This window comes from Haliaeetus albicilla, chromosome 18, assembly GCF_947461875.1.
Source record: "Haliaeetus albicilla chromosome 18, bHalAlb1.1, whole genome shotgun sequence".
Classification (NCBI taxonomy): Eukaryota; Metazoa; Chordata; class Aves; order Accipitriformes; family Accipitridae; genus Haliaeetus; species Haliaeetus albicilla.
Genome location: NC_091500.1, coordinates 18,193,006 through 18,215,740, shown reverse-complemented (window position 1 = coordinate 18,215,740; position 22,735 = coordinate 18,193,006). Strand labels below are relative to the sequence as shown.

General features: G+C 45.5%; 2 protein-coding genes across 9 annotated transcripts in view; both read left to right on the top strand.

Annotated features, from left to right (window-relative positions):
• The first annotated feature begins 5,134 nt into the window (after positions 1 to 5,134).
• RSAD2 (radical S-adenosyl methionine domain containing 2) lies at positions 5,135 to 13,982 on the top strand. The gene is made up of 6 exons (XM_069805856.1): positions 5,135 to 5,742; positions 5,941 to 6,102; positions 6,559 to 6,788; positions 8,092 to 8,241; positions 10,029 to 10,061; positions 10,610 to 13,982. The coding sequence occupies exons 1-6, from the start codon at positions 5,376 to 5,378 to the stop codon at positions 10,772 to 10,774; spliced, it is 1,107 nt and encodes a 368-aa protein (XP_069661957.1). The 5' UTR covers positions 5,135 to 5,375; the 3' UTR covers positions 10,775 to 13,982.
• Positions 13,983 to 15,311: 1,329 nt separating this feature from the next.
• RNF144A (ring finger protein 144A) overlaps positions 15,312 to 22,735 on the top strand; it is a 67,820-nt gene continuing 60,396 nt past the window's right edge. For 7 of the 8 annotated variants that reach the window (XR_011328627.1, XM_069805852.1, XM_069805849.1 and 4 more), the window contains exon 1: positions 15,313 to 15,472. The gene's annotated coding sequence lies outside the window, so the exon portion shown is untranslated. Of the gene's footprint in view, positions 15,473 to 22,735 lie in introns of all 8 variants that reach the window. The other variant, XM_069805855.1, reaches the window with a different exon arrangement.

Below are 22,735 nucleotides of genomic sequence, written 5' to 3'. Positions count from 1 at the left end.
CCACGGACTGCCGTGGGGCGATCCTGGTGGGCTCAAAAGAACGAAACAAAAAAAAAAAAAGAAAAGAAGCGCAAATGCGCTCTGCTTGCTTCGGGCCGGCCCAAAGCGGCAAGCAAGCCAGAAGCCAATACTGGGGTGACTGGTTTGCTGTGTCGCAGTGCCCAAGTAGCACCGAGCTGTCCGGTAACTTAACCCCATTGTCCTGTTACCCAGTGCCTTGACAACAAGACCAACGGCCTCGGGTAATTTTGGAAGTAATACGGACTTTTACTAGCCTTCAGTGCTTTCAGAACTTCCTGATGGCCAGTTTCAGCCTTCATCAGCTCAGGGGCAGGAACCAGAAGCACTGGAAATAGTGGCAACAGTTAGGTTCATGTCAGCTGCTGTGACTAATGTTGCCCAAAATGTTTGAGTTTTCAAAATATGTAACTGGAAATGTAGGAGAAACTGCTCCTCTGCAGAATCCTATCTCTCCCTTTCAATAGTTGGAAAACTGCCACTTAGAGGTATCTACAGTTAAAGTTCTGATGCACCTTCTGGAAGAATATACTCTACAAGCGAGTACACTCTACGAGAAATTCCTCAGGAACTTGATGTCTTCCTCTGGTCAGCTCAAACATGCTGCACAAATATCTTTTGCTCAGCATACCTGCAGGGAGAAGGAAGCAGCTGGTAGGCAGTATCCGTTAGCTAGAGATCACCTATACCAGTTGGAAACTGCCCATGGTAAGGAAGCTGGTGGAAGACTGGGCCAGAGCAGGAACTGGGAACACAGCCTTGGAGGCTCTTCAATACAGTCTCAGCAGCAGGTACGCAAACTGGCTTTCTTTGAAGCAAAACATGCCCTTTTTCAAACCTGAGAACTCCTGCGTCGTTCCACATCACTCAAACACATGGCTATGGCAGCTGGGTATGGATGCCAGAAGACACAGGGTAAAACATGGTTCCTTATACAAGAAGCCAATAGATGGTAATTTTAAGAACATAGTAATAGGCACTACTGAGTCAGACTAGTGGCTCTTCTTGCCCAGTATTTTGTCTGGCAGAATGACATGCTGTGCAAAAGCCTGGCTTTTCCATGGTCCCTTCTCCTCGTCCTCATGTTCCTCCAGCTTCTACAGCCACCAAATTAGAAATGTTAGATAGCACATCTGCATCTCTTCCTTTTAGCACCTATTTATGGACCCTTGCTCATACATCCCTTTTTGACTCCATGATACAGTCTGCCTCCACAAACCCCTGTAGTCTCAACTTCCAGCAAGGCACAACCTGTTATGTAAAAACAATTTTCTTCCATACGTTTCAAACTCATATCCTACTTGTTTCAACAAGTGCCCCTTCTAATAATATTACTGACTTTGGTGAATAACAGTTCAACATTTGGCATATTTATCACTCTCATGGGTTTTTAAAGCTCACTCAGCTTTGTCATGTCAGAAATGAGAGCCCCCATCTATTGTAGGGCAGATGCTTCATCCCCTTGATAATTTAGATGCAGGGATAACTTCTTTAATGCCGTGAGGTCCTGCCAAGACATGGAGATGTGAACTGTACTGCTAGTCAAGGTATGGCTACACGTACCGAGGTTTCACAAAGCAGCAGAATAACACCATCTGCCTTGTTCTCAATAACTTTCTGGATGATAGTTTTTTGCTGCTGCCTCCCACAGAGCCATTGATTTCAGAGGGGTAGCAACAGTGACTCTGAGATCTCTTTCCTGAGATGTAGTTGCCACTACTGAGCTCAGCATCAGGTACACAAGGTTTCGATTATTCTTTCCTACAAGCATTGCCTTACCTTTATGCACAGTAAGGCTTATCTGCCACTTTTCTATTCATTCATTTTTATGAGGTCCAATTGACTTGCAGCCAAGTTTTGCTTTCAAAGCACTTGAAAAGCTAGCCGTGTTCCTCACTGACCTGTCTGGCTCCTTGCTCTCCTGTTTTCCTCTTTTCCTGATGCCACTGTTGCCTTTCCCCTCCCTGCTGACTAAAGCAAAAGAGCTTACTTTCATTTTTCCTTTTCCCCTCCTTGATGTAACCTTGATTAAAAGCATTCCTGAGCCAAGTTGGTGGTGCTTCCTTCCGCATTTGTAATATGCTTATGAGATCACTTATAATGTGCTTATGAGATCATTTATAATAGGCATGTGATGTCTGTCCTTCTGAGATTTCTTGAGATGCACAATTTGAAGACTTGTGATTATCTTTAAGATCTCATGCTTACCACAAGTATTCTTAGTACAAGTTTTCTACCTCAAAGGAGGGAGAAAGGCTGTACTCCCTGTATCTGCATTGGCTCAACTTGACCTGAACAAAAGATAGGAATGAGGTGAGAAAGGAATTCGAACTGGGACCAGAGAAGATGTGACATGGGATAGAGTTCCTAACATGGAACAGAAGGGATGTATGGAGCGATGGGGAAACAGAGCGTACCAGACCTCTCCAAATTAATTGAAACACTGAAACAACCAAGGAGCAACTTCAATATCAGGTTTCAGTCTAAACTTGCATTGTCTTGTCTTCCTCCTTTTGCAATTCCATTTTCAAGTTTGTCACCATCAAACCCTTTACTTTATTAGAAAATCCTGCTTTCATCCTTAAGCTTCTGTCTTAACGTAAACCTGAAGGAACTAGAAGGGCACATGGATAATTCCTCCCATGGTAACTCACTGAAATAGTCTCTGCTGGTAAGCTCTGAGACACTTTTGGAAAGCCTTGGGAACTGAGATGTTTCCCATCCTGCTGCAGGAATACATTTGTGAGGTGGCATTACTGGGACTAGACACAGCAAGAAGTGTCCCGTCCTGCCCTACTGGCATGAATCTGTTCCAGCAAGAAAAAGCTGATAGAGATAACAAAAAAACTGGCTGAAGGGGAAAACCTGAAGCCCCGTTATTCACCGATCCAGACATTACTGAGCCAGTAGATCATCTCCAGGAAAGTGAAGGAAAGGTGATGGAGTTTAAGGATAGCAAATGACAGTACTAATTAACATAGTGGCAACACTTTTTTTTCACAAGCAGATTTTGTTTCCCATTAAAATTTGCAAACAGGATGAAGCTAGTTCTCCTACCCCTTTTCCAAAAAAAAAAAAAAAAAAAGAAGTGAACATGAGGGAAAGACTGTCCTGCTACATTAGCAGTTCTGGCAGTTCAGTGGAAGTGAGGGAAGCTCCAATTGAAGCCTGCCATGGCCGCCATGCAGTTGCTAGGTGTTGAGATTTGAGTATGGCTCCATACTTTAGCAGCAGTGGCAACAGTAAAGTGCCCATGCAAGAATGAGGACAGACTGACTGAAGGCAGCATAAGGTCACAGAGGACCTCGTGGTGTGTCTAGACACACTGGAGGACTGCTGATGGCAACTGGTGCTATGAGGGAGGTGTCTCCAGCAATAGCTGCTGTGCCACCGAGGAACTGAGGAAGATGGGAATTGGCAGCTTGGTCCCAGTCTCCCCTGGTGTTTCCATGGGAGGGGGCGGCAGCCATCTGCCCTGCCAATGTGTTACCTCAGGCAGCTGCCAACATTTCCTGCTGTTAAGGCTAACCCTATATTCAAATTGGTGCAGTAGCTTTGCTTGAGGTGCTTTAGGCAGTACTGGAGACCAAGAATTAAAGAACCTTCAAGTATTTTCTTGTCATGAATCTGAAGTCATCAGGCTCCCTAACCTGGAGTGCTCCGCAATGCAAACCTGTTTAAACCTGCAAGAGCTCATGGCTGTTTCTGAGGATGCAGCGCAGTTGTAGAAGATCAGCTTTCCCCCTACTTCATGAGTCACACCGTTTTTGACCAGAAGAACTGAAGTCACTGAGCCCACACATATCAAAAGGGGTCCTCAGGTGTATTTTGGGTTTGTGTGGTGGGGTTTCGGTACCGGGGAGGGGTTGCAGGGCCAGCTCCTGTGAGAAGCTGCTAGAAGTTTCCTTGGCTCCAAGTCGGACCCGCTGCTGGCCAAGGCCGAGCCCATCAGCGACAGTGGTAGTGCCTCTGGGAGAACAGATTTAAGAAGGGAAGCCTGCAGTGGGGGAGGAAATTGGAATGTGAGAAAAAAACCCTGTGCAGACCCCCAGGTCAGTGAAGGAGGGGGAGGAGGTGCTTCAGGCACCGGAGCAGAGATTCCCCTGCAGCCCTTGGTGAAGACCATGGTGAGGCAGGCTGTGCCCCGGCAGCCCATGGAGGTCCACAGTGGAGCAGGGGGATGCCCAAAGGAGGCTGTGACCCCATGGGAAGCCCGTGCTGGAGCAGCCTGTGCCTGAAGGACTGCAGCCCATGGGAAGCCCGTGCTGGAGCAGCCTGTGCCTGAAGGACTGCAGCCCATGGAAAGACCCACACTGGAGCAGTTTATGAAGAACTGCAGCCCGTGGGAAGGACTCACGTTGGGAAAGTTCATGGAGGACTGTCTCCCGTGGGAGGGACCCCATGCTGGAACTGGGGAAGAGTGAGGAGTCCTGCCCCTGAGGAGGAAGGAGCGGCAGAGACAACGTGTGATGGACTGACCCCAGCCCCCATTCCCCATCCACCTGTGCCGCTGGGGGGGGAGGAGGGGCAGAAAATTGGGAGTAAAGATGAGCCGGGAAGAAGGGGGGGCAGGGGGGAAGGGTGTTTTAAGGTTTGGTTTTACTTCTCATTATCCTGTTTTGTTTTGATTGGTAGTATATTAAATAGATTTGATTTTTCCCCAAGTCGAGTCTGTCTTTTGCCCATGACCATAAAGTGGTGAGTGATCCCTCCCTGTCCTTGTCTCGACCCACGAGTGGTTTTTTTTATGTTTTCTCCTCCGCATCCCCCTGGGGCCGGGGGGCAGGAGTGAGCGAGGAGCTTGGTGGTGCTTTGTTGCCGGCTGGGCTTAAACCACGACCAGGTGCTCGACGGGCTCAAACCCGCTGCCAGCGCCGGGCAGCCGACCTGCTTCGTGATGGCCCTGCGGGGCCGAGAAGCGGGTCGGGGTGGGGGGGGAGAAAGAAAACAGCGAGCCGTCGCCCGCGGCTCGGTGCCAAGTTTCCCTTCTGCGAGAAAGGAAAACGAAACCGAGCGCTTCCCCGCGCTACGGCGCACGGCGGGGCGGGAGGGGAGGGGAGAGGAGGGGGGGCCGCCGCGCTCTTAAGCGCGGAGCGTCGGGCGTCTGGCAGCAGCTTGCGAGCCGAGCCGAGCCCAGCCGAGCCAAGGCGAGCCAAGCCCAGCCGAGCCAAGTCCAGTCAAGGCGAGCCAAGCCAAGCCGGGTCGAGTCGAGTCCAGTCGAACCAAGCCCGGCCGGATCGAGCCGAGCCGAACCGAGCCCAGGCGGGTCCAACTGAACCGCAGCCCGTCCCGCCGAGTCCCAGTGAACCGCCGAGCCGAGCCGAGCCGTGCCGTGCCGAGCCGAGCCGAGCCAAGCCATGCAGCTGGGCGTGCTGGGCCACCTGCCGCTGGCGGTGGCGCGGGCGGTGCTGGCGGCGCTGCGCGGGCGGCTGGGCGCGCTGTGCTGGAGCCTGTCGCTCCTCTCCCTGCCCCTCTCCCTGCCCCTGCCCGGCTGGCGCCGGGTATCGGCCCCCAGCCCCGCCGCCCCCGCGGGCCCCCGGCGGGAGCGGGAGCGGGAGCGGGAGTGGGAGTGGGACGACGCGCCCCCGACGCCCACCAGCGTCAATTACCACTTCACCCGGCAGTGCAACTACAAGTGCGGCTTCTGCTTCCACACGGCCAAGACCTCCTTCGTGCTGCCCCTGGAGGAGGCCAAGCGGGGGCTGGCGATGCTCAAGGAGGCGGGTGAGTCCGGGGGGTGGGGGGTTCCCCCGGTGGGAGCCGGGGCGGGGGGCCGCGTTCCGGCAGGAGCAAGTGGCGTCGAAGAAGTTATCGCGGGGAGTGGGTGTCCCTGTGTCCCTCTTCCTACGGCTGCAGTCGTGTGGAAGGAGCAGGCGATAGGCAGGCAGAGGTTCGCAGCATCTTCCTTTGGTCCTTTCCTAGGAATGGAGAAAATCAATTTCTCGGGAGGAGAACCGTTTCTTCAGGACAGAGGCGAATATGTGGGCAAACTGGTCCAGTTTTGCAAGCAGGAGTTGAAGCTACCAAGCGTCAGCATTGTTAGCAACGGCAGCCTGATTAGAGAACGGTGGTTCAAGAAGTACGGTAAGGAGAAACAACAGTGTGCAGAAGCACTGGCGGGGTTTGGGAGCCTCCTCGGGGCAGCCTCACCAAAAGATGGGTTTTGGTGCAAGTGGGAGGTGGTTTGTTAGTGGTTCATTTACAGTCAACGCAAACCAAACGTAAGTACTGGTGAAATACTGCTAATTATACATTATGAACATAAGCAGTTTGTACTATTGCCTCTTTGGTATAATAAGATAATAAAATAATAGCTCAGACTGTCTCCATAATGCTGGGGACACAAACACACACACACACACACACACACATAAAAACCTGCTGCTGCCGCTGTGGCTTTTGTGGTTCATAGGAGGACTCCACAGAACTGTATTTACATGGCACTTGGTGACAGATCACAAGGAAGTGAAAGTGGGCAGTCTCCTGACAGCTTTTAACCGAGGGACTGAATATTAATACATTTTTAAAACTTGTTTTCAGGTGAATATTTAGACATTCTGGCAATTTCATGTGATAGTTTTGATGAGAATGTCAACGTTTTAATTGGCCGTGGTCAAGGAAAGAAGAACCATGTGGAAAATCTGCATAAACTGAGACAGTGGTGCCGAGGGTATGGTGTTGCTTTCAAAATAAATTCAGTGATCAACAGGTTTAACGTTGAGGAAGATATGAATGAGCAGATCAAGGCACTCAACCCCGTGCGCTGGAAGGTAAGAAAGTAGTGTTGTATACCATAGTTTCCTGTTCAGAGAAAAGTAATAATGAAGTGAAGTCCAGGAGTTGTCTGAGACCCTCATGACCTCAGTCAGATCTCCATCTCCAGCTCCAGCTTGGGCTGGTGGTAGCAGACTTCTTGTCAGTGTTACATGGTGTTGAGACAGGTTCTGTCTCTTTCTGCACTTAAATGGAGCCCAATATGTCAAGAATCTTTTTTTGTTGTGACATTTACAGGAAATTACTACTTCAGCGTATGTAGATCTAGGTTTTTCATGATATTAAGAATAAGGTAGAAGACCTTTAACATTTGAAAATGTGTCATGATGTAGAGAAAAAGAGGAAAAGCTAGTGTACAATGATACATTAGAGTTAATATATCATTAGCAATATATAAGTGTACATTAGACATTAATGTTCTGTTATAGAGTATTAGTGGTTAGTGTGCACATATGATATTTTCTACTAGAAGTGTGTTAAATACCTTATCAGTCTGAAAATGGGTAGCGATAATGTGACATAAATATGGGAGAACTTGTGGAATAATTCTCATTATTTGCTTCATGGAAATCGGTATACACACATGATTTCCTAGGAAAAAATATCCCTGTAAGTAAAATCTTGGTCCTACTAAAGGAGTGTAAGGAAAATACGACATTTTAATATTTCATCAAGCTTCCTGGACTACTTTCTTACTGGTGTTACAGAGCATGTTGATGGCAAAGGCACCTTTTTTTCTCCCAAGGTCTATTCTGAACGTATTTGAGGACTTGGCCTTTAGAAGAAGGCTGTTAAGTAGACAAACTATTACATTTTGTTCCCGGGGAGTCGTCCCTATCTTTTCTGTGACCATCTGAAGCCAGTTAAACTTACAGTCACGAATCAGGTTAAAATCTTTAAGAATAAAGATTGACTTGATAGTCTGCATTGTACATAGTACTTACTGGCATTTATGATACAGACATACCAATTGAGGTTCAATCAAAAGTTTATTTGAGCTTTGATTATCTGTGCCCTTATTAAGGCCAGAGCAGTTAAGATTTCTGTGGAAACCTGATCAGGAAGCATGACTGTATAATTACATTTAGAACGCTGTAATATTAATTTGCTAAAAATAAATCTGCACCATGCCCTTCATGTAGTATTCACTTATGACAATTTGCGTCAGTGTGGCTCCACTGAAAGAAAAATTAAAGACATTGCTACTGAGACAACTGAAGGTTTTTGTCATGGTGACAGTTGTTTCTCCTCAAGGCAAGTGAAAACATAAAATCTTAACCAGGTGCTTTCTGTCTTCAGGTATTCCAGTGCCTGCTCATCGAAGGGGAGAACACTGGTGAGGATGCCCTGAGAGAAGCAGAGAAATTTGTTATCAGTGATGAAGACTTTGAACAATTCCTGGATCGCCACAAAGATGTCTCCTGTTTGGTACCTGAATCTAATCAGAAGGTAAGATTGAAACTGTCCTTTTGTAACTTTATTTTCAAATAAAGTTGCAAAGATGGAAAAGAACTAGAGGCTTTCATGGCAATTAACAGTTTCCCTTTTAGTATTGGCTTAGAAGAGGTACAGTACGACTTTGTCAGCAACTGGTTTTATGATGGCGGAAACCAAGGTTTTAAATTTTCTTTAAGGCTCTTTATTGAGCACAAAGTTATTAACAGAAGAGTAAAAACTGATTGATCCCAGTCCTGTGGAAAACAGCAGGAGTTCTCTCACAGCGTCATGTGGGCTTCTGCTCAGTGAGATGGATGTATAAAGGATAAGCACAGAAACTGGAGAAACTGAGTTTTCCACAGCTGAATGGTGAACTCTAAACAATAATTAAGCCATTTGGAATTGAACAGCTCTTCCCCACCAGGGCACAAGATCCTGAAAATGTTGCATATTAATGTAAGCACACTTTATACTCTAAGCATAGCTTCCTAATAGAGTTTCACCATGATGTTATGCTATGGCAGTGTCATCAACCTACGCAAAGTAAGATATCATCCCAGTCAGCGTTATGTTGGGTGTTGAGGAACAGGAACTAGTATTTTTGCCTGACATACCTTACTGGGTACTCCCTGCCACAATAAAGTCGCATTTTTAACATTGTCTGAACTCCTTTGGACTGCATATTCGGGCTCTTTATTCACCAGGAGACTCCTTGTGCTACTGCAGAGCCCAGCAGTTAACTTGATGAGCTGCCATCCAGCTTACATTAGCTGCAGTAGAGGACTTTAGTGCCTAAGGGTGGAGCTGAGGACATTTTGTAAGATGCCTACAGACCCTATACATGGCATGAGGAGAGTTAGAAGACTCACTGTTAAGAACTGAGTGAGGAGATACTAAGTTCAACCAAGTTCAGGAGTGCCTTAAATCTCCCATCTCGTGTTCCTTTTCCTCTCCACAGATGAAGACTCTCCATTTACAGTTTACTTCTTAATGTATAGAGAGCTCAAGTGAGCAGACTGGGTTGCCTTTACTGTGAAAGACACAAAAGTGGGACTGTGCAGTGTAGCATTTAAGGCATTTGGTGGAAGAGAGCACTCATCAAAAAAGGTGTTTAGATGAGAACCCAGAACTGCTTCTCCAATTTTTTCCATGTAAGAAGTCCTAGGAAAAAAGCATAGACTTCCCTCAGTAGGTTTGGTTCTAGAAGACTGCCTCTGATTTCTGTTAAACCTGGGTGAAAGATGGACACCAAATTGATCAAAGAGATTTCCTGTTCTACACAGCAGCGAGCTACAGCTACCCAGAGAATTTTAGGGACGATCATGTAGGAGATGCACAGTTAGCTGAGCAAAAATGTCTTATTTCAGCTTTTGGCCTGTCTCCTGGTGCAGACCTGAGAGCTTTTTGAGCTGGCAAGTTACCTTTGAGCTGGGAGAACACCTTTGTCTGTTGGGGTGATAATTAAACACCCCAGCTTAAATGGGCATGTCATTTGTTTGGAAAATGACATAATCATTCTAGTATGCAAAACAGTGTAAGTTCTGCTGGTGTAGAAGTTAATAGAAAACTTGGGTATTATTTAAAACACCTTTATCCAGTTGGGCACCCACATTTCAATGAGATGCTTGAGAGGTCTATAAATTTGATTCACGCTCACTGAAATAGTGGTAAGACACTACCTGTTTCAAAGATTTGGGTCAGGCTTTGAATGAATAGTTGTTTGTTTTGTCTTTGATTTTTCACTAGAATGGAATTTTGGTTTGTATATTAATTTGTTTTTTTCTTTTGATCTATTACAGATGAGGGATTCATACCTCATTCTGGATGAATACGTAAGTCCTTGTTCGTTACTTCGTATTTGTATGCTAATATATGTATGTATACAACAGTGATAACCAATTCAATTTACTGTGCATTCTATAAAAGAATATTACCATGTAGTACAAGGAATAGATATAATTTCTTCCCATCAAACATACTGAGAACTTGAATATAAGTAGGACCTAAGGAGAAGTTGCCATCAGGTTGCACGTATAATCATTGCATCATGAATCTTAAAGTGTAGATGTGTATCTTTGCTGTTTTTCTTTAACTTAAAAATACAAAACTTGTCCCGAAAGTTCAACTTCAAAGAGCCAACTTAGCTACATGTAACGGAAGAGCAAACATTTAATGTTCAGGAATTACAGTATGGCTTTGTTCCTGCTAAGATGTGTCAATGTGTCTAACCATGAGCTTCTGAGCCTTCTAAGGGCTACAGTGAAACTGTTCATGCACTTATATAGGCTTTTGTGGGATTGCAGTGCAACTTGTTTAATTCTGTAGAAGAATTAATCTTTTACAAATTGACTTTCTAATGTCTTATCTACTGATGTTCCAGATGCGTTTTCTGAACTGTAGAAATGGACGGAAAGAGCCTTCCAAGTCCATCCTAGATGTTGGCGTAGAAGCAGCTATAAAATTCAGTGGATTTGATGAGAAGATGTTCCTAAACAGAGGAGGAAAGTATGTGTGGAGTAAAGCAGACATGAAACTGGACTGGTAGCTCAATATACTGAGTTAGGGCACGTGCATTATGTAAAGAAAATGGGTTTGTATATATGTGCATGTATATATGTATCTAATGCTTTTATCTACACTTGGTATATTAGGTGGATTGATGTTCTATATATAAATGTGTTAAATGTTTTTAGAATGTAGGTTATGTTCTTATCTATTGTTTGGTTGAACATTACCAAGTCCCTTCAGAGCTTTCATATAAATAGATCTCTGAAATCAACTTTCTAGTCCATTATATGAAGGACTTAGGGGCAAACTGTTAATATAATGTCACACGGGAAACGATTTTAAAATGATACATAAGTGTGCATGCCAGAAAACAAACCAAAACCCACCCCAATCTCTAATTCATTATAAACATTTATATCGATGGGTAAGTGGAAACTCTTACTGGAGAACGTGTTCTGCCTCGTTCATATGGAAAGGTGGGTTGCAGTTCCTCACTAGATCACCAGAGGGCCAGCTGGCAGTCCTTTGGAAGCAGCCCCTGCATTTTCAGGGGTAGTAGAGGGTCAGAATCTAGGAATTGTTATCTGTAATCATGTATTTAAAAGGAAATTAAGATGAAAAAATAGGCAATTTTCATTCTTTAAGACTTAACCGTAAGCCTGTTGTTGTTCTCCCTCTCCTCCATATACACATGGGATATTTGCAAATATGTTGGGGGATGTAATTTTCTGTGAAAATGCATTTTTAGTCATGAAAGAAGATAATATTTGTCCTAAAACATAAAAGTGAGTTTTAGCCAGTGACAAGCAACTTCCTACTTCACATTGGCAATGGTGTTAGTTCTAACAAATATTTAGAGTGAAAACGATGTTTGCATTTTATTAATATCTTCCTCAATTTTCCTTTTATCTGCAAATATTGATTTATTATTTTTAACATGTTTTTCTCTCCCTGTACATACAATTCTGATGAATATTCCTTCTGAAATTAATTAATACTACGTAGCACACCTAACACGTACATTCTGTTGCATACTGGCTGTTATTCGCATGCTTTTTATTTTGCTAAGCCATGAAATTACAAACAACAAAGTTCATATATCATGTATCCTTGTTTTAAAGGTTGCTTGGCTCAGTTATTGTTCTTGCTTGCTGGTTACAAACATGCAAGTATTAAGTGAAACTAATCGGGTTTTTTGACAGCTGCCTTTGATTTTAAGAGCTGGCAGCATCAACATAAAATAGAAAGGTGTCAACCCCCGCTGCAAAAACAGTAATCTAATATGCTGCCCTCATTCTTGGTTTTCTGGCAATTGTTATGGCTTTATAATGGCAGTTTTCCAAATTTAGCTAGTCCCATCCCCGCTCCCTACCCCCTGCAAAGCTCTGTATGAAAGGCATAGGGATAAGCATTGCACAAAGCAGAAGTGAGCTGGCACTAATCATTCATCCTGTCCATTGAACTCAATGCCTGGACTGTCTCACACGTTTAAATATTTGCAGCCGTTGGGAGCCAGCATGCGCTAAATGTACCATGTAGAGAAAATTACACCTTCTTTCATTTTTCTGATAATGCTAGTTGTTTTTTTTTTTTTAAGACTTTTTGAGAGAAACGTTTTGCTTTCACCTAATACATCTTCAAAGTTGAAGAGGAAAGCGCTTAAGTAGGAGCTGCTACTTCTGAATAAAGGAAGGTGCATCTCTGAATACACTGTGAAAATGTTTCCATTCGCAGTTCCTTCAGTTTGTACTTTTACTATCCTAACTGTAGGTATACTGTCTCAGTGGTGCTCTTTTGTCTCTTTGTATTTTGCATTTTGCAATCACAACACTTCCTAGACACTTACATTTCAGTATTTTTTTTCCTTGTATTAATATGAAGTGACATTTAAAATGTGGCCCACACACATGAACCCCACAGTCTTTTGGCAGCTCTTTCGCTGACCTCAGTTGGAGTTCTGCCTGAGTAGCAACTATGGGCAGCACAAATTTATGTAACTGTGGGGTTTGACTTCCTCTGCATTCCCTTTGCTCAAATGTTAAATCTAGCCTCTTCCTCAGTATCTCTGCTGCCTGATAGAAAGGAAGCATTTGCCTTTGCTGCTGGCTCAGTCCCAGCATGGGGAAAGATTTAGTGCATCAATGTACCAGTACATCTACCAGCTTGCTGCTTCTGCAGAAAATGCCAGCCGTATCACAGCATGCAGATGTGAGGTACACAAACTCCCATTCAGATCCAGAAATGCTGCCGTTCTGTGCTTTGCCTTTTACTCTGTAAATGGCTATTCTTTTGCTGCAAGAGATCCTCTGTGCCTACGGAGGAAGCTGCAGGATAAATGAACTGGAGCTGAAAATGTGAAAATCCAGTAAATAATGCAAAGACATTGAAGATGGCTTTTATGAAGGTTCTTAGCTCTTATCTTCTTACAATGTTAAGCATTTTACATCGCTTCTTGCTACCATACGTAATTAAGAAAAAGTTTATGCTCTGTGTGATACTCTTTTCCAAAGGACATGCCAGTTGTGTACATTGGAAATGAAGAATTAGACATAATGAAGTTTGACAGACAATCACTGAAGTTAATGAGTAGCTATTGGTATTTTTATATGCAAAATTAATTTTTGTGTAAAATCTCAACAATTTTTTTGGCTACAGTTTGATTAACCTGTTGGTTTTTTTTTTTTGAAATCTATAAACACAGTTCTCAGTTCACAGACCACAGATGGACTTTAGGCTTTCATTCTGTAGTTAGGCTGAACTTTTCAGCATGGGACTAGAAAAATAATCCCGAATTCAACAGGGCTACTACCAGGTTTAGAGATTACAGGTACATTGTGGCCCTGAAGAGTCAGGATTTAAATTTAAGTCCTGTGAACACAGATATGCTTAACTGTGTTTTCATGTGTAATCTCAGAGGACTGCAGCTAAGCACTTGCTAAAGATGCTGAATTGGGAAGGAGCTTACACTGTAGTCTACTAGTGTTACGCAACTGTTGCTATTTGTAAAATTTGTAGAGAAGGAGCGTTTGGGAGAATTACTTCAGTTAAAAGTGTGAATGTACCTTGGGTAATGAGTAAAACTGTCATCGAAGATGCAATTTAAGAAGCCCTCTTTCTCAGTGTGAAGGATGCTGATCTATTTGAATGTTACAAAAGATGAATTTTTAAATGAGACTGTCATGTAAGTAGTGCTAAATATTTCATGAGTATGTTGCACATTTCAATAAATGTTTCTATTTTCTTTAGTTTGCCTGTAATTTCCTCTTTTTTTTTTTTTTCAATATAACCCAGAACTGTACTAGCAGAAGGTGTGACTGCATTCACAAGAGGTCTGTCATTCTGGATGTAGTCTGTATTTAGAACGGGGGGCTGCTTGTGCAGTGTCAAGGGCAGCATCTAGGCCCAAATGGAGAACAGTTCGTGGTGATTCTCCTTGAGATGAAAAGCATCTGTTAGTAGCTTGAGTGGACTGGGCTGTGCCGGGAGGAGACAGCTAAAATACCTTGTGTTGTTCAGATGGCAGCCATTACGAAAGACACAACTATCCATAAATATCTGAGGGGAAGAAAAGATTATCTTCAGTGATGGGAAATAAGAGAGAAAAGCTCCTCAGTTCGGAGGAGTAGACAGGTGGCTTCTCAAGCTCTTCTCCTGTCTTCAGGCTGCAGTGTAAACTCCTGCACTAGACAGCCTGCAACTGGGCTTTTCACAGTAATTGGTTGGGTGTGGTGGGAGGCTTAGCTTTTTCCGCCCCTTGCCCTTGGCAGCCTTTTTTTTCCCTGCACATTCTCTTGGAGCGAAGGGGCCCAGGAGCGGAGCTGCAGCAAGATGCTTCACGACTTCCCGGCCCCACGGCCTCCGCAAGGTGCCCCCAGGGGCTGCCGTGTCCTGTCAGCCCTGCTCCACCTCGGGCGAGGGCGTAAGGTGCCTTCGAGTACATCAGCCTGACGGCTCCCATCCCTCTCCCCAGCTCGGCGTTTTCCCTTTTGCGCCTCCGCGTGTTACGGAAGCGAGCCGGTCGTTGCTCCATACCTAAACCAACAACGGGAAAGGCAGCCGGTTTTGCTGAACGGTGCTTGCCAAACAGCCGTGCCCATCATGGTTCCCTCGCGTTTCCCTTCTTCCCCGCCTCGCAAGCGAGGCAAACCCTTCCGCCCTCCTTTGTAACATCCATCCCCGGCTGTTGCTCTCCTGCCGCTGAATGACCTGCCGGGCCGGGGGCCGTCACGGCAGGGCCCCCCGGGATGCGAACCCTCCAAAGAGATGAAAAAGAAGGGGAAAACCGGCGGCGCGGCGCGGCCCGGCCCGGCCCGGCCCGGCCCGGCCAGGGAACACGCCCGGCGCTGCCAAGCGGGAAATCCCGGGATCCCCGCGCCCACCGGGCTGGGAGGCGCCTCCCGCCGCCGCCGCCAGGGGGCGCCGCCGTGCCCGGCGCGGCGGAGCGGGGCGGCCGCTTCAAAGCGGGCGGCGGCGGCAGCGGCAGCGCGGCCGTTAATGGCGCCCGCCTAGCTGCGGGCGCGCCCGCCCCCGCTCCCCCCGCCCCCGCCCCCCGCCGGAGAAAAGCCCGGGAGCGGCGCCTGCCGCGCACACTCCAGCTCCGCGGCTGACGGCGCCGTGGGGGGCGGAGGCCATGCCGGGGGCGGCGGCGGCGGCCGGCCGCGGCTCGGCGGGATAACGCGGGGGGCCGCGCACCTTCCGCGGGCCGCCCCGTGCCGGCAGAGGCTGGAGCGGCAGGGTAAGGCGTCGCGGGCAGTGGGCGGGGCGAGCCGGGAGGTGAGGGGGGGTGTGTGTGGGGGGGGGTACCTCCGCCGGCCCCGCCGAGCCCCGGCGGGGGTGCGGGGGGCTTAGGGGGTGTCCCCGCTCCCCACCGCCGCGGCGGTGGGGCGGCGGGAGGCGGCGCCGAGCCGCGCCGGGCACCCACATGCCCTTACGTAAAGGGCTCTGCCCGCCGCCTCCCGCGCGGGCTGCGGGGCCTCCCCCGGGGCAGAAACCACGGGATTTCTGCCGCCCGTGTCTCTCTGCCCCCCCCCCCCCCCCCCCCCGGAGGGGGGGCTGGCCCTGGCAGCCGGCTCCGAGCCGCGCCGGTGGGTGCCCCTTTGCCGGCAAGGTGGTGTTTCGGGGGCGGGGGGGGTTGCGCTCGGTTTTGGGAGCGGTACCCGGCTGTGAGGAGGGATGGCAGAGGGCGGGCTGCCTGCGGGGCAAGGGTGCTGCCGGCGGTGCGGCTTCCAGCGGGTCTTGTCGGGCACGTCGTGAAAGCGGCCACCGCCACTCGCGTGTTTTCTGTCCCGTGGTTTCCGTAAATGAGCTGAGGCGTCTTGAAGCAGTTCAGCGCCTTGGAGGGCAGCAGCTGCTCTTCGAGGGGGTGCGAATAATAACTAAGGGGGGCTGTGGATTGACACCCACAGGCAGTGTTCTCCGACAAAACTGAAGTGTGTGGTTGGGGGAGAAATTGGTTGGTTTGGGTTGCAGGGGTGGAAAAAGTAGGAGTAGGACTCGGGGGTTTCGTGCTTGTATTTTTTTTTAATATGTATTTTGCTTCCCTCGCTGCGCTGCAGAGATGCTACCGTTGACTTTTTTGAGGTGTTGGAGAAAAGCATATGTATGATAACGAGCTTGCCCCCTGCCACGATCACCAATGTCCTTTTACATCTAGAGTATCTTGTTCCTGAAAAATCAGGCCCTTTCAATTGCTTCTGTAGAACTGAACAGGGAGTGTCAGTGGCGCAGACTGGTGGAAGAAGATAGAAGCTGTTTGAATTTCTACCGTCTTCTTGGAAATACTGTCATTTCTGGCCTGGAACATATTATTCTCTGTTCTACAACAAGTCTGAATGATGATTTATGAATAGATCCATTTGTTTATATTGTTCCCCGTGTAGTCAAACAGCTGTTTACATTGTGAAATGGATTGCTTCATTCTCCATTAGCTTATCAGTCCTGACCCAGGAGTGGCTACAGCTGAAGTTACAATGTTCTCTGGCAGAGTGCTACTGGAGAGATGACATCCGTAGTTTAAACTCCTCGTTGCTGGCCTTTCTGTTGGCTTGTTGTTGCTTCTCTTACGGACATGAGATGCAGTGAAGGGGTGGGGTGGGGGGGAGAAGGGTGTGCAGGGATGTGGTGTGCTGAGGGGCAGATCTATGCCTTTAAAGAAACTGCTCTGTTTATACTTAGATGGGACTTTATACTGTGGGAGAATTTAAATGACTGTCTCCTGGTAATGTTAAGGCATGAGTCAAAGTGACCTGACTTGAAGTTTGTTAAATACCCAACAGGAGCAAGGTCAAATGAGAAAAGAGTGGTAGAGGTGGGGAAAATCTTTGCTTTTGCTCAGGAGTTATTTGAAAAAGACAGGATTCTTTATTTTTGTTTCTTTTTCCAGGATGAAGTTTTATTCCTTTACCCCTCCTTTCCCTGGCCATCATGTCTCATTATCTTCTTGTGTAATCTGTATATTGTTCGTGAGGGGGAGAAACTATCTGTGAGTGAAATACAATGATGAATGTTTCAATCTGATAGGACTACTCTGAATGAAGCATCCTTCAGATAAAACAAAGGGTTGACTTCCCCTCCTTTCTAAATCGCCCTGATTCCTATTCTAGGAGCTGCTAGACGAAATCATATGTTTATTGTCTGCAAGCAGTTGTTGTAGATTTTTGCCCTTGAAGCACAGTATTATAATTTACCTGTTTACAATCTGGATTTTGCATATTTCAGTATTTTAAGGCAATTTTTAGGGAAAAAAAGACTGTATATTTGCTTAACTGCTTTTGTTTCTAATGTTTTTTCCAGTACTACATTCCAAGTCTTTGTCACATTTTCTGTGTTGTTTGGGTTTTTTTTATAACTTCTGACAACTTTCCTTTCAGTTAAGCCAAAGGACAAGGCTGCTGTCTTAACCATGAGTTTTGGCTGCAGTGCCATACTGGGGTTATAAATGGCTTCAGTGTATCTGCTATATTTACAAGAATGCTCTCATAGGCTGGCAGAAAACTGTTGTTTGCCCTCCCAGTGCTGATTCAGGGAAAAATAACAACTCTGATCATCCCACAGCTTGATCTGTGCACGTAGACCCTTTCTCTCCTAGAGACCTGATGTAGCAGGGGAATTGGAACCTGTGATATTTCTTACCATGTTTCCTGTGGAGTAGCCTTAATAGCTAAGGACTTGAGTTGGTAGTCTATGGTTTGATTAGGAGATTTGCTTTTAACTGTATTCCTCTTTGTGTCTTCAGTTACAAAAAGGAAATGGAAAACAATTACAAACCAGCCCACCATGCAGTTTGAATGGTTTAGCAATTCTGCTGTGTCTAACTTAAGCTGTGGTCAGCTGTTCTTTTTATAAGACAGGATCCTTTTCTATTCTGCTTTGCAGAAATGAGCTCATAATATTCATCTTTCCCTGACCTTTTGAAGGAGATCAGACAAAAAGATCATAATGATAATTTCTATTTTTCACTTCTGATGGCTTGGAGGAGCTGTTGAAAATACACTTGCTCTTCTGCCTGCCTGCTGCAAGGTGATGGGAATGATTTTTTTCTATTTCATAATCAAATCAGAAATGCTTAGTTTTTTTGTGTATGCAGTCAGTGAATACTGGAGCTGGAAGTGCTAGTACAAAATGGGTTTTCAGATAGCTTGATTGTTTGCTGATGGTGCCATTTATGGGGGTGACACCATAAGTGTCCTTCCTCAAAAAGGCTGAAGAAAATGAGGAACAGAGAAAGTGAACCAATATGTCTGGTAGTTTTATTTAGTGTGAGGGAAGAAATTCTCATTGGATGATTCTAGTCTTGGCAAGACAATGTTATTTCCTTCTTATAGCATCATTTCCGTCTTTTCATTCACAGAATAGCAAGTGAGTGGTAGCTTGTTGCATTAAAATACTTTGCTGTTATCCTCCAGGTACCAGTATCACAGTTTAATACAACTGCATCCTGTTTGTACTGAATGGAAACAACTTATGATTGAAGAAATGGACTAAAGCTTACTTAATATAACCTTTTTCTACCATATGGTATCCAAAGGATCACCTGAAATAATTGGGAGTGAAGATGGGTCTTGCAGGTTGTCTGGAAAATAACAGATTCTAACTTACCAGGTTCAGTAATACTTTTTTTTCACTACATACAAATGCTTAGCTTTGTTTGCCCTGATCACTGCTTTGCTTGCGAGCAGCTAGGTTCCAAAGTTTTGGAGTCTTTGTATTTACTCTTGACTTTCACTTGGCAATTTTACTGACTGTTCTGTTTCTGGAGTATTGGGGTTATTTCCTGTTATGATGAAACTCCACTACGAACTGCAATCTGTGAAATCTATCACTGTGGTTCTTGGAGAAAGTTTCAGCTGACCTGCCTTCATCTCAACTCTGGCCTTTAGGAAATAGGTCATAGACTGTGTAAGAATTGGATAATACCTGACAACTGTTGTACGCATCCAGCCCTTGTGGAGGACTCTTATACTTGGTTAATGAGGAATATGAAGATGAATTTAGGAAAATATATTAAGGCAACAATTCATTATTGGCCCACCATAATCTGTTACATGATCAGCTGCTTCGTCTGCTTATTTCTGCTGTTGCTGTTTACTAGACAGTGTGCTTCATGTTTTATTGCTGGTGAGGATCCATAAAGAGGGAACTATGTGTGGATTTCTTCATCTCACGGATATTAATCTCCTTTTATATAAAAGTTGTATATGTGTATGCATATATATAAAATGTTATATATAATATTTTGTAAATTATACAATGTTATGTTATATAAAAAGTATTTTTTTTACCCTTGAATTATAAACAATGTCTGGTAGGGGGCAGATCTGGCAGAATTGTCAAAAGGGATCGCATGCTGTCCCACCCACACTGGCTTTCCTGAAGCACTCATTATTATGACTTCTGGTGCCTGTCTTTTTCCTCAGCACATTGCCCTTGAGCATCCTCTCCAGATTTGGGTATGCTGATAATGAAGCTTTCATTTTGTTGAGCAATGCAGACTCGGAGTAGCCTCCTGTTGCAGGTAGCTGGTCTGCACAAGCTGTGGCAGACCTGTGCAGCCTGTTCCTGCTGGGGTAGCAGAAGTGGTGAGGAAGCCAGGTTATGATCCACTGATCACAGAATCATGGAATGGTTTGGGTTGGAAGGGACCTTCAAAGGTCATCTAGTCCACCCCCCCTGCCGTGGGCAGGGACACCTTCCACTAGACCAGGTTGCTCAAAGCCCCCTCCAACCTGGCCTTGAACACTTCCAATGATGAGGAACCTGGGGCTGTTTCTCTTTTTTTCTGGTATTTAAAAGGATCTTTCTGGCAGATCAGTCTTTCTGTTCTTACCGTAGATGAGCCTGCTAGATGGCTGCTGAAGCTACACGTGCGGTGTGATCCCCGGAGTAACTCAGGGTGGTGGATCTGCTGCGACCCTGAGCCTGTGGTATGGCCCGATGCTCTTGCTTGAAGGACTTCTGGGCAATGCCCAGCTGTTGCCATGTACTCGGGGGTGTTACGTGGCATCAGGCCCTCCCAGGAGGAATTCACACCCTATTTTCAGGCAGGTCTGCCTGCCCGCAGTGACCAGGCAGGGTAGCTGTGGTGGTGTGGGTGTGCAGAGCCCTGGCCAAATGCCTCCTCCCTGGGGTGACAGGAGGGGTCATGGCATATTGCTTAAGGCAATTGTATTTTTCTGGGCCTGATGCTTCAGACAACGTTTATATCCTCTTAGGAGGAAAATGCATGTTATTTAACTCCGGTTTTCCTTCTATTGCTACTTAAGGAAACCGTTTTTCCTTCAGCTCTCTATACCTGTATTAAGAAATACATCCATCGAGATGGAATGAGAGTGATGCTCTGTGACTTAATGTGGTCAGGCTTATGTCTCCAGTGCAATCTTGTAACAGTGACTGCAAATTCAGGACCAAGCTATTTGCAGTCAGTGTATGTATATTTTTAGCCTGTTTTTCCGAGAAAATAGAGATTACATGCAACTCTCTGTGAAGGTCTGTTTTTCACTCTTGCTCTTAATAACTTTTAAACCTTTTGACCAATTCCAGTTGCATTTGTGAGAGGGGTAGAAGCTTATTTCCAATAAACCCACAAGTTTTCTGGCAGTAGGCAGCCTAGGCAGATGAAAAGATGCCTGCTAAGGAGAGATGGCAGTCTGAACTCTTCCTACAACTTTGACACACATTCCTAGCAAACTGGATTTTACTGGCTCAGTTGCTTAGGAATCAACATATATTGTGCTCCTATCTTTTGACCCTATCTCAAATTAGACTGTTACTTCCTCTTTGGATATTTTTGTCACAATTTTGAATATGGAGGACGAGCAAGTGTTTATCTTTAGCCCCAAATAGCTTTACAATACTGCAGAAAGTGCATGATGAGAAAGGAAAGGCTCTTCGGTTTTTTTAAACATTATATTCAAACACTGTTCTTCATATGTTATAATAATGTTCTGCTTATGTGCATTTGCTTTTGTTAAAATATTTATTTTTACTCTTTTTTTTCTTTTATTAATTTTGTCTTGTAATAGCAATTCTTTAGGTGCCCACAAACTTTTAGGATTCTTGTAGTTGTCTTGTATAAAGATTGTTCCCTGAATGGAGCATGTTACTTGATAGGACACAAACTGAAACAGTTCCATCTTATTTCTGTATTTCTCCTCTGTGTTTGTTTTGCATAAACATACCCTGTGTGACCCTTTCAATTAGCTGAGTACTTCTGCACACTGATATCTGTTGAATACATCTTACAGTCTTCTGTTTGTTTCTTCATGCTGATTTGATTAATATTGTACTGTCATCTTCCTTCATGTATAATGTATTTCTTGTCATGCATTTGGAGCCTAGAGGAGAAAACACCTACATCTACTTTTTTACATTAATTATGCATTACTTTTACCTTTGATGTGTACTGTCTGCTCTTACTTTTGTGGGAAAAGTGCTGACCAAATGTCTGTGTTGAGGATATGTGCAAGATGTGTTAGATTTGTGGAAAGCCAGTCCATATTTAAATTAAAAAAAAAAAAAAACAAAAACCCCCACAACTTTTAATAAAGCTTTCCAATTTTTCTCCTGATGCTCTTTGTACTTCTGATATTTGTTGACATCTTAGATTTTGAAAGGTTTGCGGCTAACACTTACCTCTACTTCAAATTACTAGGTTATGCTTGTGTCAGTCATTGTGTCCTCGTTGTGTGTGTAGCTTTCTAGCAAAGATATAGTGATGATATCCACTATGTTTCACTAGCTGCAGCTGGAAAGCTGGATGAGGTATGATAACCATGGTCACAGCTGCAGGATGCATGTGCCAGCTCAGACAAGCTGTTGATGCCCATTGCATCCTGAGGTTTGGTCTCAGCTGATCCTCAGGACCAGACTTGGAGCCTGCTGGGCTCTGGCTTACTCCTAAGACCAAGCTGGGGTCATAGCCTTTGTGCTTCAGGTAAGCTGCAGGTAAAACAGACCAGGCAACTCTTCCTATTAATTACTGAGAGGTGAAATCTGTAAAGGCTGTTAAGCACAACATGGTGGTGAACTTTGTGGTTGCTACATGTTGATGCTGCCCACTTCCGAAGGGTGCAGTGTGTGGTCCCTCATCTGCAGCTCTGATGGTAAACAGTTAAAAGCCTTCTAAGTTCATGGATTTTAATCCATTCATATTTGCCTGCAGGGTGTAAGTTTATCTCAAGGCTCCAAGCTAGTTTGTTTATCTTGTGATGTGGCAGTCCCTGGCCTTGGGAAAGGTTATGCTAGGAACATTTGTGCTGTGCGAGGCTTGCCCTAAACAGTGCCGCTGACCCTGGCACCTGTCCATGCTGTTGTTGGCTCCAGTACATCTGTCCGGTTGTGCCCTGTACTTCGGAGCCATGTAGCTCCAAGGGAGCTGTTCTCCACAGAGTGAGGTCATCCTCCTCTCCGCTGTGGTTTCTCACCTCTGCTGCTTGCCGGAGCAAATGTCGCCAGAGCTTGGCTCGTGTCGAATTGCTGCCGTCGCTGGGCATCAGCTGTG

What these genes read in the sequence shown, in the direction of transcription:
- RSAD2 (XM_069805856.1), top strand. Translation starts at nt 5,376, where the DNA reads ATGCAGCTGGGCGTGCTGGGCCACCTGCCGCTGGCGGTGGCGCGGGCG. An exon ending in ACGGTGGTTCAAGAAGTACG is followed by an intron (nt 6,103 to 6,558) that starts GTAAGGAGAAAC and finishes ACTTGTTTTCAG; the next exon opens with GTGAATATTTAGACATTCTG. An exon ending in TACCTGAATCTAATCAGAAG is followed by an intron (nt 8,242 to 10,028) that starts GTAAGATTGAAA and finishes GATCTATTACAG; the next exon opens with ATGAGGGATTCATACCTCAT.